Genomic DNA, 13,488 nt, shown 5'->3' on the forward strand with positions numbered 1-13,488 from the left:
ATTGTAAAATATATTAGTGGACTTTTTGTCTCCTGAGATGGAGTGATCCAGGAGGCGAAGAGATGGGGCGGAAACAGTCCTGGTAAACTAAATGATATGGTGGAAGTTGGCATTGAAATTGATGAAATTGCCAAGTTCTGCACTGGTAGCATCAATGTAGTCATTGATGTAGCAGAGGGAAAACATAATAGATTTGAAACTGAGTCTGCTCCACATACCCACCAAACAGGCAGGCGTAGCAGGGGGTCATCTTTGTTCCCATAGCTACACCCTGGATCTGGAGAAAATGGGAGTCAAAGAAGGGGCTGTTAAGAAGGACAAATCTGCCAACCAGTGGAGAGTGTTAGAAGAGGGGACTGAATGGCACTGCATTCAAGGAAGAAGCAGAGTGCCTTGAGGCCTTGCAAATGGAAAGAGTTGCGTAAAGGGGCTTGCATATTCATGGTGAGGTTGAGGCTTGAAAATTGAAATTCTTCAAAGAACTGGAGAATGTGAGTGGTATCCTGAATGGAGGTGGAAAGGAACTGTACGAGGAAGGACAAGATGGTGTTCAGGTACATTCGGTTGAGCAAGCAGAGATGATGGGTCTTCCGGATATATGACCATATTGTGGGCTTCGGGAGGAAATCAGGAGAACACGCACCAGACTTCATCAAATTCCTGAAGTCAACACCTCTGAGGATCAGTCCAGGGCCTCCATGTCAATGCAGTCATGAAGAAGTCTTGCCAGCAGCTATGCTTAATGAGCAGTTTGAGGAGATTTGGTATGTCACCAAAGAATTTAGAAAATTTCAACAGGAGCCAATACACAGGACAAGAAAAATCTCCAGAGAGTTGATAACTCAGCTAGTGACATCGTAGAGACTAGTCTTCACCACTAGTCTTCACACATCTACAAGAGGTGGTGTCTTAAGAAAACAACTATCCTCAAGGACCTCTTCATACTGTTGCCATCATGTAAAAGGTACAGGACCTCTTCATACTGTTGCCATCACGTAAAAGGTACAGGACCTCTTCATACTGTTGCCATCACGTGAAAGGTACAGGAGCCTGAAGTTGAACACCAAACGGCACAAGGACAGCTTCTTCCCCTCTGTCTTCAGGTTTCTGAATGGACAATGAACACAGGCACTACCTCACTTTCTCCTATTTTCTTGCACCATTTATTTTTGAAATGTAATTTTGCATTGTAATACTGCCACAAAACAACAAATTTCGCGACATGTTCACGACAATAAACTGATTCTGATTCTATATAGCTTTTCTCCTTTTCAGCTCAGTAGCACGAGTCTGTGTGTTTAACCAGGCAGTAGGCACATTGATAACTAAATTGCTTCTTATAAACCAAGTAAGTGTTCAGGTATACAGTAGCTAAAGAGTGAAATTAATGAGAGTAACCAGAAAAGCTCAAAACAAATCAAAGATACTTTATTTCACTTAAATGATAATGCAATGGTTGAATTATTCCTGCACATGTTGGTCCATTAGTTGTGTTTGGCATCTGGACTCTCATTGCAATCAACTAGGCCTTTTCACACCTCCATGTAAAATGGAGATTCCCAGGAACCCTCCCGTGAACCCGTGGTGTGAAAATCAGACTTAAGAGGTAGGGCTGTGGACCCGGGTAATTTTCCTGGATCACTCTCTCCTTGCGGTGTGAAAAGGCAAATGGCCAAGCAGGGGAAGAGTTGTTATTTCAGCACTTGTATGCTGCGCACATAGGTGATTAAAATAATGAATCGTACCACAGAAATCCTGACAACAGCAGGCCACTTTGGAACGTCGCGACGGTGGCTCAATTGCCATTCAGAGCGATTCCAGCTGCGTGAGGGGTTATAGGTAACAAAGTTGGCCATTGGTCCCGCAGTGTGCCACCATCACAACGTGCCAAAGGTGAGGTACAGCGGGGGCTGGCGACAGACAGCCGGGGATGCGGGGTGGGCCACTACTCTTATTCCTGGGTGTGCGCAATGCATCATTGCTGAGGCGGGAACCCCCCCCCCCCCAAAAACAATTGTCAAAGAGGGCAAATTAGAGGGAATCTGGGTTGCAGTGTGAAAGACCCAAAAAGTCCTGGTTCCCAGGAATTTCACTGGGTCCAAATAGGGTCACCACTCGCTGGCGATGTGAAAAGGCTCGCCTCTTGGCTAATGAGGTTTTATGAAAATATTAATTTCTGCTTTATTCATGGGTAGTGTTTTGCTTCATTGAATTGAAGCAGTTCTAAAGAATGTGGTTGCCTTCCACATTAGAATTGTAGTGAAAGTTTCGATTTGTTTCCAGAACAAACCAGGCTGGGATAGGGCTCTCTCTCCCAAGAGAGATCTTTTTAATTGAATTGTTTATTGTCATGTGTACCAAGATACAGTGGAAAACTATGTTTTGTGTGGTGTCCAGTCTAGTCAACCCATACTTGAGTGCACTGGTAGTTAAATAATAAAATAAATGTGCAGGATCTAGTGTTACAGTAAGTCAAAGAGTGCAGGCTATGGTGTTACTCAGGCAGAATGCAGGATTTAAATTGCAATTTAACAATGCAGTGGTATCATTACTGATGAGAGATTCATTCAAGAGTCTGATGTCAGCAGACCTCTTTAATCTAGAGGTTCAAATTTTTAAGCTTGTGTGTATATAACAATGGAGGAGAAAAAAATGTGACTGGGTTGGCATGCCATTATCAGAGCTACTTTCTTTTACAAACTGCTCTGGTAACTACTTGCATTTTAATACATTTTAACCTGGTAAAAAGAAGCAGTGTATGAACAAACAAATTGATACTGAGCCATGTATGGTTACAGCAGGCAAGAGGTGTCTTGAGACTGGAACAGGACAATAAATGTAAGGTGGAGCCAATGAAAAGTTTGTGAAAATGTGGAACCCTCTTTCACAGTAAATGATTGAATCTAATGGCAGTAATACATGCAAGGGAAGCTGGATTATCATGAGGGTGAAAGGAAGAGATGGTGATGCTATGAGGAGAAGCAAACAGAATCTGGTGCAGGGATGTGTGTTTGATTTAAGTAGCAGATTATACCGTCAACCAGTTTACCTATCTCGGCTGCACCATTTCATCAGATGCAAGGATCGACAATGAGATAGACAACAGACTCACCAAGGCAAATAGCGCCTTTGGAAGACTACACAAAAGAGTCTGGAAAAACAACCAACTGAAAAACCTCACAAAGATAAGCGTATACAGAGCCGTTGTCATACCCACACTCCTGTTCGGCTCTGAATCATGGGTCCTCTACCGGCATCACCTACGGCTCCTAGAACGTTTCCACCAGCATTGTCTCCGCTCCATCCTCAACATCCATTGGAGCGCTTTCATCCCTAACGTCGAAGTACTCGAGATGGCAGAGGTCGACAGCATCGAGTCCACGCTGCTGAAGATCCAGCTGCGCTGGATGGGTCACGTCTCCAGAATGGAGGACCATCGCCTTCCCAAGATCGTGTTATATGGCGAGCTCTCCACTGGCCACCGTGACAGAGGTGCACCAAAGAAAAGGTACAAGGACTGCCTAAAGAAATCTCTTGGTGCCTGCCACATTGACCACCGCCAGTGGGCTGATATCGCCTCAAACCGTGCATCTTGGCGCCTCACAGTTTGGCGGGCAGCAACCTCCTTTGAAGAAGACCGCAGAGCCCACCTCACTGACAAAAGGCAAAGGAGGAAAAACCCAACACCCAACCCCAACCAACCAATTTTCCCCTGCAGCCGCTGCAACCATGTCTGCCTGTCCCGCATCGGACTTGTCAGCCACAAACGAGCCTGCAGCTGACGTGGACTTTTACCCCCTCCATAAATCTTCGTCCGCGAAGCCAAGCCAAAGAAAGAAAGAAGTAGCAGATTATACCGTCATAGTGTCATTCAGTATGGAAACAACTTTTCTGCCCAAAGCTTGATTGTGACCTGGGTATCTTCCTGTGTACGACCCGTTTGCCAGCATTACCTCAAACTTTCATATCCATGATCTGTCCAAGTGCCTTTTTAACTGCAATTATACCCACCTCTACCACTTAATTTGGCAGCTCTGTCCACATACCCACCACCCTCTGCATGGAAAAAAGATGCATCTCACTCCCTTTTAAATCTTTCTTTTCTCACCCTAATACACTGTAGAATTAGACTCACCTACCCTTGGGAAAAGACTGTCTATGGCCCTCATGATTTTAATAACTTTCATAAGGTCACCTCTCAGCCTTATTGGCTCCTGGGAAAACAGTTCCAATCTCTTCTTCAAGATCTCCATCCTTATGAATCTTTCCTGTGCCCTCTCTAGCTTTATCACATGTTTTCCTGTGGTGATCAGGACATGGGGGTGGTGGGGAGGGATGGTGATTGGCAACAGCAGCGCTGTAGGACTGTTTGGTGACCATAGACTAGAGCTTTTTCAGGGAGGTAGCCACCCACAACATTCTTTTAAACATTGAGGAATATATGAGCTCAGTGACTGGTACATCAGCAAGGACATTGAGGATGTTACTGAGATCTAGTGCTTCACAACCAGGGCTAACCAGAAACCATGGTTAGATGCAGAGGTCCAGGCACATCTCTGAGTGCGTGATGCTGCCTTTGGGACAGGAGACAAGATGATGCTAACATCAGTCACGGCTGAAATCTCCCATGAAATCCAGAAGGCAAAGTGTGGATGTGATCAGAAGATCCATAGCCAGCTGTGTGACATAGGATTCATGTGGCAAGGGATCAAAACTGTAATACACCTTGCGAGTCAAAGTCAAAAATGCTTCCCTTCCGGTCAGTCTGAACACCTATGCACGGTTTAATGAGAACAATAGGTTGATGCTGAAGAAAGCTCCATGTCCCCCTGCATAACTGTGGCTGACATGAGGAGAACACTATCCAAGGTGAGCCTGCACAAAGTAGCGGGACCAGGCAACATTCCTGGTTGAGTGCTAAGGAATACTTAGACCAACTAACAGAGCATCTTAAAGACATCTTCAACATGCATTGCAGCAGCCCATTGTCAGAGGTTTCAAGACAGTCACCATCATCCTGGTACCAAAGAGAGCGACAGTAACAGGCCTCAATGACGACTGCCTAGTGGCACTGACTTCCACCATATGAAATGCTCATGAATGAACACATCAAAGCTCACCTCCCAGAGACACTGGACACATTTCAATTCACATGCAGTCAGAACCGTTCCACTGATAATTCTATAGCATTATTCCTCCACTCCATCATGACCACCTGGGAGAACAACGCCTCATATACTAGGCTGCTCACTGGCATTAGCTCGGCATTTAATATGATCATTCCCCAGAGGCTGGTGGAGAAGCTGTCCTCTCTGTAACTGAATTCTGGACTTCCTAACAGAAAGACCGCAGTGTGTCTAGGACGGCAGTAGAACATCAAGCATTGTCATGCTGTGCACTGGTGCACCTCAGAGCTGGATGCTCAGCCCACCCTTGTTCATACTACTAACTCATGAACCAATGCCAGATCCAGTTCCAACAAAGTCATCAAGTTTGGAGATGGCATGACAGTAGTTGGCCTCATCAGTAAAGAAAATGAGACGTCTTCAGAGAAAAGGTGGAAAATCTCATGATATTATGTGAGAATAACAACAAAATCTCAACATGGTCAAGAAGTAGATGACTGTGGACTTCAGGAAGACCAGGGAAGATTTCCCTCCACTACACTCAAATCACTTGGTAGTGGACCGAGTAGTTCCTCATAGTTCACTTTAACAAGTGACCTATCCTGTGCGCACAAAAGCATTTCAACAGTCAGGAAGGTGCCACAGTAACTGCACTTCCTGAGGTGGGCAAGGCTACCAGTCACTATTCTGTCAATTGTCAACAGGAGCTAAATAGAGAGCGATCTGACCGGCTGCATCACAGTGTAGTATGGTTGCTGTAGAGAATTGGATTGTCGGGAATGAATACCTGGAGTATCAGAGCAAGAACCACCAGGCTGAGAAACAGTTTCTTCCCACAAGCAAGGAGACTGCTGAATGAAGTGATGAATTGTACTTCAAATGTTTCATCTGTATGTCAGCATGTTTTTGCACCGAGGACCAGAGAACGCTGTTTCAGCAGGTTGTACTTGTACAATTGGATGATAATAAGTTTGAACTTGAGCTGTGGTCTCACCCAGGTCTTGTACAGCTGTAACATCCCATTTTTTTGTTCTCAGAGCCCTGATCAATGAAAGTAAGTATACCAAATGTTGCTTTTAACTCCTTGTCTATCTGTGTTGCCATTTTCAACTTATTTGTACCCCTAGACCTCTGTTTTATAACACTCCCCAGGCTGCAATGTGCAAGTCTTGCCCTTGTTTCAAACATATATCACTTTACACTTGTCCGAGATAAATTCCATCTGCCATTGCTTTGCCACATTCCCAGTTGATCTGGATCCTCCTTCGCAGTCCACCACATCACCAATTTTAGTGCCATTCACAAACATACTATAATCTACACTCTCGTCCAAATTGTTAAATTAGAATACAGACAACAGGACCTACACCAATCCCTGCAGCACACCACTAGCCACAGGCCTTCATTCTGAGTAACAATCTCCACTCCCTCTCTCCAACTTCTACCAGCAAGCTAATTTTGAGTCCATTTGGCAAGCTCACCAAAGATCCATGCCATCTCACCTTCCAGAGCAGTCTACCATGTGAAACTTGTCAAAAAACTCAATTTCCATGTAAATCAGTGGTTTTCAAACTTTTCCTTTCCACTCATATACCACTTTAAGTAATCCCTATGCCACGGGTGCTCTGATTAGTAAGGGATTACTTAAGGTGGTATGCGAGTGGGGAAAAAAGTTTGAGAACCACTACTCTAGACCCTTGCTTTACTGAAATATTTTGCTTGAGAAAATTTGTCATTGGCCCACTTCCTTTGGAGTTATGAAACCATGCACATAATGAGTCAATTAGGTACGATTAAAACAGTGGTTTTCAATTTTTTTCTTTCTATTCCTATATTACCTTAAGTAATCCCGTACTGATCGCAGAGCACCTATGGCATTGGAATTACTTAAAGTGGTATGTGAATTGAAGGAAAAAATTTGAAAACCACTGATGTAAATTATGCCAATACTCCTTGTCATCTCTTTAAAAATAATCAAATCCATGAGACATGATTTCCCATGCACAAAGTCATGCTGACTTTATCCATAAACAGTCCTTGCATTGCCAAATACAAATAGATCCTGTCTCTCAGAAACCCCTCCAGTAACTTTCCCACTAGGGATGTTAGACTTGCTGCCCTGAAGGAACTCAATGGGTCAAGAAGGAGAAAAAGAATAGCAGATGTGTTGGGCTGAAACCCATTCTCAAGACGAAGGATGTGGAGATGAGAAGACAATGTAAAGAGAATGATGATAATGAGTTTGCCATATACATTGTACAATGTACAGACGTGCCAACTTTTTGCTTGCTCCAGCTGTACAGGTACTTTGTTTAAAAAAAGCACATTAAATGAACAGATAGAAAATAAATACTGTTACGAGCCCAGAGGACTCCAAAGAACCAACAGCAAAAGAAGTTCACCAAGGCATGGTCACTTAAACAAAGTTGCTTTTAATTTTCTTCAAACATAATAATAAGATCAATCTTTAACTTATTGCTATTAACTTAGCTTAACCCCCTTCTAATTCTAAGCGCATGCGTATGTAATGTGTATGTGTTCAGGAAAGTTCTTTGTTTCACTGCCCAATCATTCACTTTTCATTTCTCCAAGTTCACTGGTATCAGGCAATTTTCAATACTGTGCACAGAATTTAACATTTATGATCTTCAACAGGCTCTGGTGCTTTAACTTAAATCGTTACCTTAAAGGAAGTCTTTGTTGGTTTCAGCGAAAGATAATCAATGGACACACACACAAACTGATCTCCTTCAAGCAGCCACTTCAGTGTCTTGCTGAAGAAACTCGCCTCTTCTTGGGTATTCCAAAAGATAACCTCTTCTTCCAGGTTACCACAGAGTTCTTTTACCCCTATTCCAGCCACTTCCTCTTGTAATTGACTACAGGAATTGAGAATAGGATGAATTCAGAATTCAAAGCCCATCTTCAAATGGGGTCTTATAGCAGGAGTTCAAAGCTTGAAGCCTCCAACATGTTTTTTTTTCCCTTCTCTCTGTTTGCAAAACCACATGACCCCTCTTAGAATAGCAACTTTCAACCAGCAATTTAAACTTCCGGCACCAGTCTTAATAGCACAAGATTTTCAACTCTTGAGCCCAGGCCCTGTATAACATGCTGATCCATTGTCTCTGCAAATTCACTGTAGACTTGTAGGCTCCATCTCAGGCATACCTCTTGCATTTAAAATGAGATGTCTTTTGTGAAATGTTAATGTCTGTTTGTGGTGAACCTAAACTAAACCTCCACAATCTATACCTTTTTAAGAATTTTTAAATCATAGTTTTATTAACCCAATCTGTAACAATACAAAAGATGGATAATAAATATTCTGAACACAAGTATTTGCCTTGCACCATTCCATTTACCATTATCATGTCCCCCTATTCCTTTTCTCCTTCTGTAGGTGTAACTGAAGGACATCATAAGAAAATGTGGCCATTTAATCCGTCGTGCTTGTCCTGTCATTCGATAGCATATTTCTGGAGCTGGGAGGCAGAGCAGCTGCTTTGAATGGCAGTTGGTAAGATACAACAGCCAATAGAGGGAAGGGGCAGCCTTTTTGGATGGGCTCATGCTTGAGGTCCAAGTACAGTAATTGAGGAGAAACAAAGCTTTGGCTCAAAAGACATTAGCAAATAGGGCTAACCAGAGGTATAGATAAGTTTTTTACTTTAATCCTTCATCTTTAGACAGAGCAGTCAGGACGTCACTCAGAGAAAAGACATGCTCCTCCTGCAGGATGTGGGAAATCAGGGAAACTTCCAGAGACCCTGGTCTATACCTGTGGGAAGTGCATCTAGCTGAAGCTCCTGACTGATTGAGCCAGAGAATTGGAGTTGGACATACTTTGGCTCATCCACATGGCTGAGAGGATCAAGATTGCCTTTATAGCGATGTTGTCACACCGAAAGGTGATGGCTGCAGGTAATTGGGTGACTTCTAGGAAAGGTAAAGGGAGTAAGCAGACAGTGCAGGGTTCCTCTCATTAATTATGCACTTACCAGGGACATGTCGAGGAGGCTACATCTCTGGCATAGAGGCTGGCCCCCTGGCTCAGAAGGGAAGCAGGGAGAAGAGGAGAGCTATAGTGATTGGAGACTAGTTGTTAGATAAGTAGATTGGAGGTTCTGTGAATGAGATCGAGGCTCCCAGATGGTATGTTGCCTCCAAGGTGCCAAGGTCAGGGACATCTCTGATCAAGTTCATAGCATTCTGGAAGAGGAGGGTGAGCAGCTGGATGTCGTGGTCCACGTGGGGACCAATGACATAGATAGGAGTAGGGATTAGGTCCTGAAGAGGAAATATAGGGAGTTAGGAAGTTAAAAAGCAGGACATCAGGGGGGTAATCTCAGGATTGCTACCTGTGCCACGCGCCAGAGAGGGTAGGAACAGGAAGTTGTGGCAGATGAATGAGTGGTGGAAGAGTTGGTGCAGGGAGCATGGGTTCACATTTGTGGATCATTGGGATCTCTTCTGGGGAAGGTCTAACCACTTCAAAAAGGACAGGCTGCACCTGAACTGGAGGGGGACTAATATCCTGGTGGGCAGGTTTGCTAGGGGTGTTGGGGAGAGTTTAAACTAGTTTGGCAGTTGGGTGGGAATCAGTATGTGAGTGCAGAGATTTACTGTATAATAGATACACAAGATATAAAAGGCTTTTAAAGAGATACACAAACTTTAAAGAGATTCAATATGTTTAAAGAAATACATAAATTCAAATAAAAATTTCTCATGCTCATGCTTCCTTCATATAAAGAGACTGAAAGAGACAGACACAAAATTAACTAAGAATCAAAACACAAAGTTTTAACCTTTACATCAATCTTTACTAGAATTTTTTTCAAATGCATTTTATAACTAAGATTTGTTAAAAACTGAATATTATTAAATGTTGATTATAAAATTATAGCTAAAATGTTGGCAATAGAGTAGTTAGATATCTACTAATTTTAGTTCATATGGATCAAATTGGTTCTATTAAAAAATGCTAATCTGCCGATAATCTGCTAGATTGATTAGTTTATTACATTTATCTCAAATGAAGGGTGACTTATCGGGGTGGCGGTAACTTTCATGCTGAGAAAGTCTTTGATAGATTAGAATGGAACTATTTATTTAAGGTTTTAGAAAAATTTGTTTTGGATCTACATTTATTAATTGGGTTAAAACTTTATATAATATCCCTCTGCTAAAGATGTAACTAATAGACACGTTTCTTCTGCTTTTCCATTGTCTAGATCAAAAAGACAAAGATGTCCTTTATCTCCAGCTTTGTTTTAGCATTAGAACCTTTAGCAGAGTTAATAAGACAAGATTCTAAGATTAAGGGCATAAAGGTTATTAATAAAGGTTATTAAAGAGGAACATAAGATTAATTTATTTGCTGCTGATATCTTGGTTTATATGACAGATCCCAAAAACTCTTTCCATCAATTATGTATAAGACTGGAAGAATATGGTGAAATATCGTGTTGTAAGATTAATTGGGATGAAAGTGAAATTATGCCCTTGTTTAAAGGTGATTATACTCAATTTAAGTGATCAGAGACTGGAATTAAATATTTGGGGATTAAGGTTGATAATGATTTAAATAATGTAGATAAATTGAATTATTTACCAATACTTAATAAAATTAAAGAAGATTTGAATGGGTGGAATAACTTGCCTCTAACCCTAGTAGGCAGAGTGAATTGTATAAAGATGAATATTTTTCCAAGGTTTCAATATCTTTTTCAGTCAATTCCCTTATGGATTCCTCAAAATTTTTTAAAGGATTTACATTCAAGTATTAGGAAGTTTTTATGAAAAGGAAAGATGGCTAAAGTGTGTTTGGGAAAAATTGACCTAGAAATTTGAATTGGGAGGTTTGCAACTTCCCCATTTTAAGAATTATTATAAGGCAGTTCAATTGAAATTTATTAAAGGGATGTTTGATGTAGATAAATCTCCAGCCTGGGTTAAAATAGAATTGAGTAAAATAAGAGAAAACAGTATGCAGGACTTTATTTACAAATGGAATTCAAAATTGTTAACTGGAAGTAGAGATATGCCTGTTTTGAAACCTTTGATTGAATTATTGAATAAAATAGATTGTGAAATGGGTGGAAAAGGTTTGATTTCTCGAAAAATGCCTTCATATCAAAATAGATTTCTTCCTTTTTCTATGGATAATCAATTTTTTATGAGTCAAATGGGGAAAAAGAAAATAGAAGACTGTTTTGAAGCTGGTAAATGTATTACTTTTTAATGAATGAAGTAAAAATTTAATGTCTCAAATAATACTTTTTTCTGTTATCACGTTAAGGCTTTCTTGGTTGATAAGTTAGGTCCTCATTTAATATTACCTAGACAGAATGAATTAGAATTATTGATATGTAATGGTAGCTTGAATAAGTTCATTTTGGTGATGTATAAATTACTTCAACAAAAAGCTCCTAAGTTAGGGGTTAGGGTTCATTAATCAAAATTAAGTGAGAGGTTGATTTAAATAGATGAAAATGATTGGATGCAATTATTTAAAGAAAATATGACAAAAATTATTAATGTTAAGTATAGATTGGTTCAGTATAAATTTTTCCATCAATTATTCTTAAATGCACAAAAATTAAAAAAATTGAACCCAACATTATCAGATCTATGTTTCAGATGTGGTCAGGAAGTCAGTTCGTTTTTACATTCTACTTGGAAATGTCCTAGAGTAAAACCTTTTTGGTTAGAGGTAGGAAATTTTTTTGAGAAAATATTAGGGGTTAAACTCCCACAGGATCCGATGTTATTTTTGTTGGGTAAAATTAAAGTGGTTAGACCTAAATTAGGATTAACTATGTACAAATTGAATTTTTATGACTAGCGTTAGCTGTTTCTAGGAAGTGCATAGCCATTACTTCCAAATATGATACAGATTTCGGGATGAAGAGATGGCATGTTGAATTGTGTACTTGTATTCCACTTGAGAAAATAACAAAATAATTTGTGTAATAAATATAAATTTTTTTCAAAACTATTGAGCCCATACTTACAAATACGTTGGTTTGAAAATTTGAAGGACTCTCTGAAACCCCATGTTTGTTTGTAACCCCCAGTTCCATTATTATTAGTATTGAGATTTTGTATTTCTTTTTCACATTCTCCCAACTTTTTTTTCATTCCTTTTATTTATTTGATATATTTTGGGAGTAGGTGGGGAAGGAGGGTTTTTTTTATATATCACGTGTAAATTTTTTTCTCTTGTAGCTTTATTGAGTATGTATACATGGATATGGTTTTTAAATTCTTAAATAAAACATTTAAAATAAAAAAGACAATCCGGGGCTGGACGCAATATATCTTAGACTGCTGTGGGAAGTGAGAGGATCCTCTTTGGCTGCAGGGGAGGTGCCAGAGGATTGGAGAATGGCAAATGTAGCCCACTTGTTTAAAAAAGGTAACCGGGAGGATCCTTGGAATTAATATAGAGTCTTGCATCATTGGGGTGTAAACTAATGGAGAGGATTCTTAATGATAGGATCTATGAGCATTTGGAGAAGTACAGTTTACTCAAGGATAGTCAGCATGGCTTTGTGATAGGAAGGCATCCCTCATAAGTCTAATTGAGTTTTTTGAGGAGGTAACAAAATAAATTGATGAGAGTAGGGCAGAAAATGTTGTCTACATGGATTTTAGCAAGGCTTTTGACAAGGCCCTCCACAAGAGACTAATCCAGAAAATCATGAGTCACAGTATCAGTGGAAAATTAGATGTATGGATAAAAAATTGGCTTGCAGGAAGAAAGCAGAGAGTAGTAGTGGAAGGGAAATATTCTGCCTGGAGGTTGTTAACTAGTGGATTGCCACAAGGATCTTCTGGGATTCCTGCTCTTTGTGATTTTTATAAATGAGCTGAATGAAGAGGCAAATGGATGGGTCAGTAAGTTTGCAATAACACGAAGGTTGGAGGAGTTCCAGATGGATCTGAAGGTTGTCGAAGGTTACAAGATGATATAGATAGGATGCAGAGTTGGGCAGAAAAGTGGCAGATGGATTTCAATCCAGGTAAGTGTGAGGTGATGCATTTTGGAGGGTAAATCAGAAGATTGAGTACAGGGTTAATGGTCAGTTACTTCAGAGTGTGGATGAACATTAAAAGAGATACTGATGTAATTACATATAAGCCTCAAGAAATAAATGAATCATTTACAAATTTCTACATGAAATTGTATATTTTGGAGTCTTTAGGAGACAAAGCTGAAATAAATAATTATTTATCACAGATAATATTGGCTAAACTAAGTTTAGAAGAACAAACTGAACTTAATACTCCCATTTACTGAGGTGGAAAAAATTGTGAAATGGTGCGAGAATACCAACCTGAGTCGCAACATGGA

At 40.4% G+C, this 13,488-nt stretch overlaps 1 protein-coding gene across 4 annotated transcripts in view; it reads left to right on the plus strand.

Annotated features, from left to right (window-relative positions):
• Positions 1 to 13,488, plus strand: part of LOC138757740 (protein phosphatase 3 catalytic subunit alpha) — a 427,419-nt gene that overhangs the window by 266,163 nt on the left and 147,768 nt on the right. Inside the window, exon 1 of one of the 4 annotated variants that reach the window (XM_069925517.1) lies at positions 8,530 to 8,646. The exons of the other annotated variants lie outside the window; for them this stretch is intronic. Coding sequence (XP_069781618.1) covers positions 8,637 to 8,646 — 10 coding nt within the window. The 5' untranslated portion in view covers positions 8,530 to 8,636. Of the gene's footprint in view, positions 1 to 8,529; positions 8,647 to 13,488 lie in introns of those variants that run through there. 4 annotated transcript variants of the gene reach the window in all.

The sequence above is a fragment of the Narcine bancroftii genome, chromosome 3 (genome assembly GCF_036971445.1).
Source record: "Narcine bancroftii isolate sNarBan1 chromosome 3, sNarBan1.hap1, whole genome shotgun sequence".
Classification (NCBI taxonomy): domain Eukaryota; kingdom Metazoa; phylum Chordata; class Chondrichthyes; order Torpediniformes; family Narcinidae; genus Narcine; species Narcine bancroftii.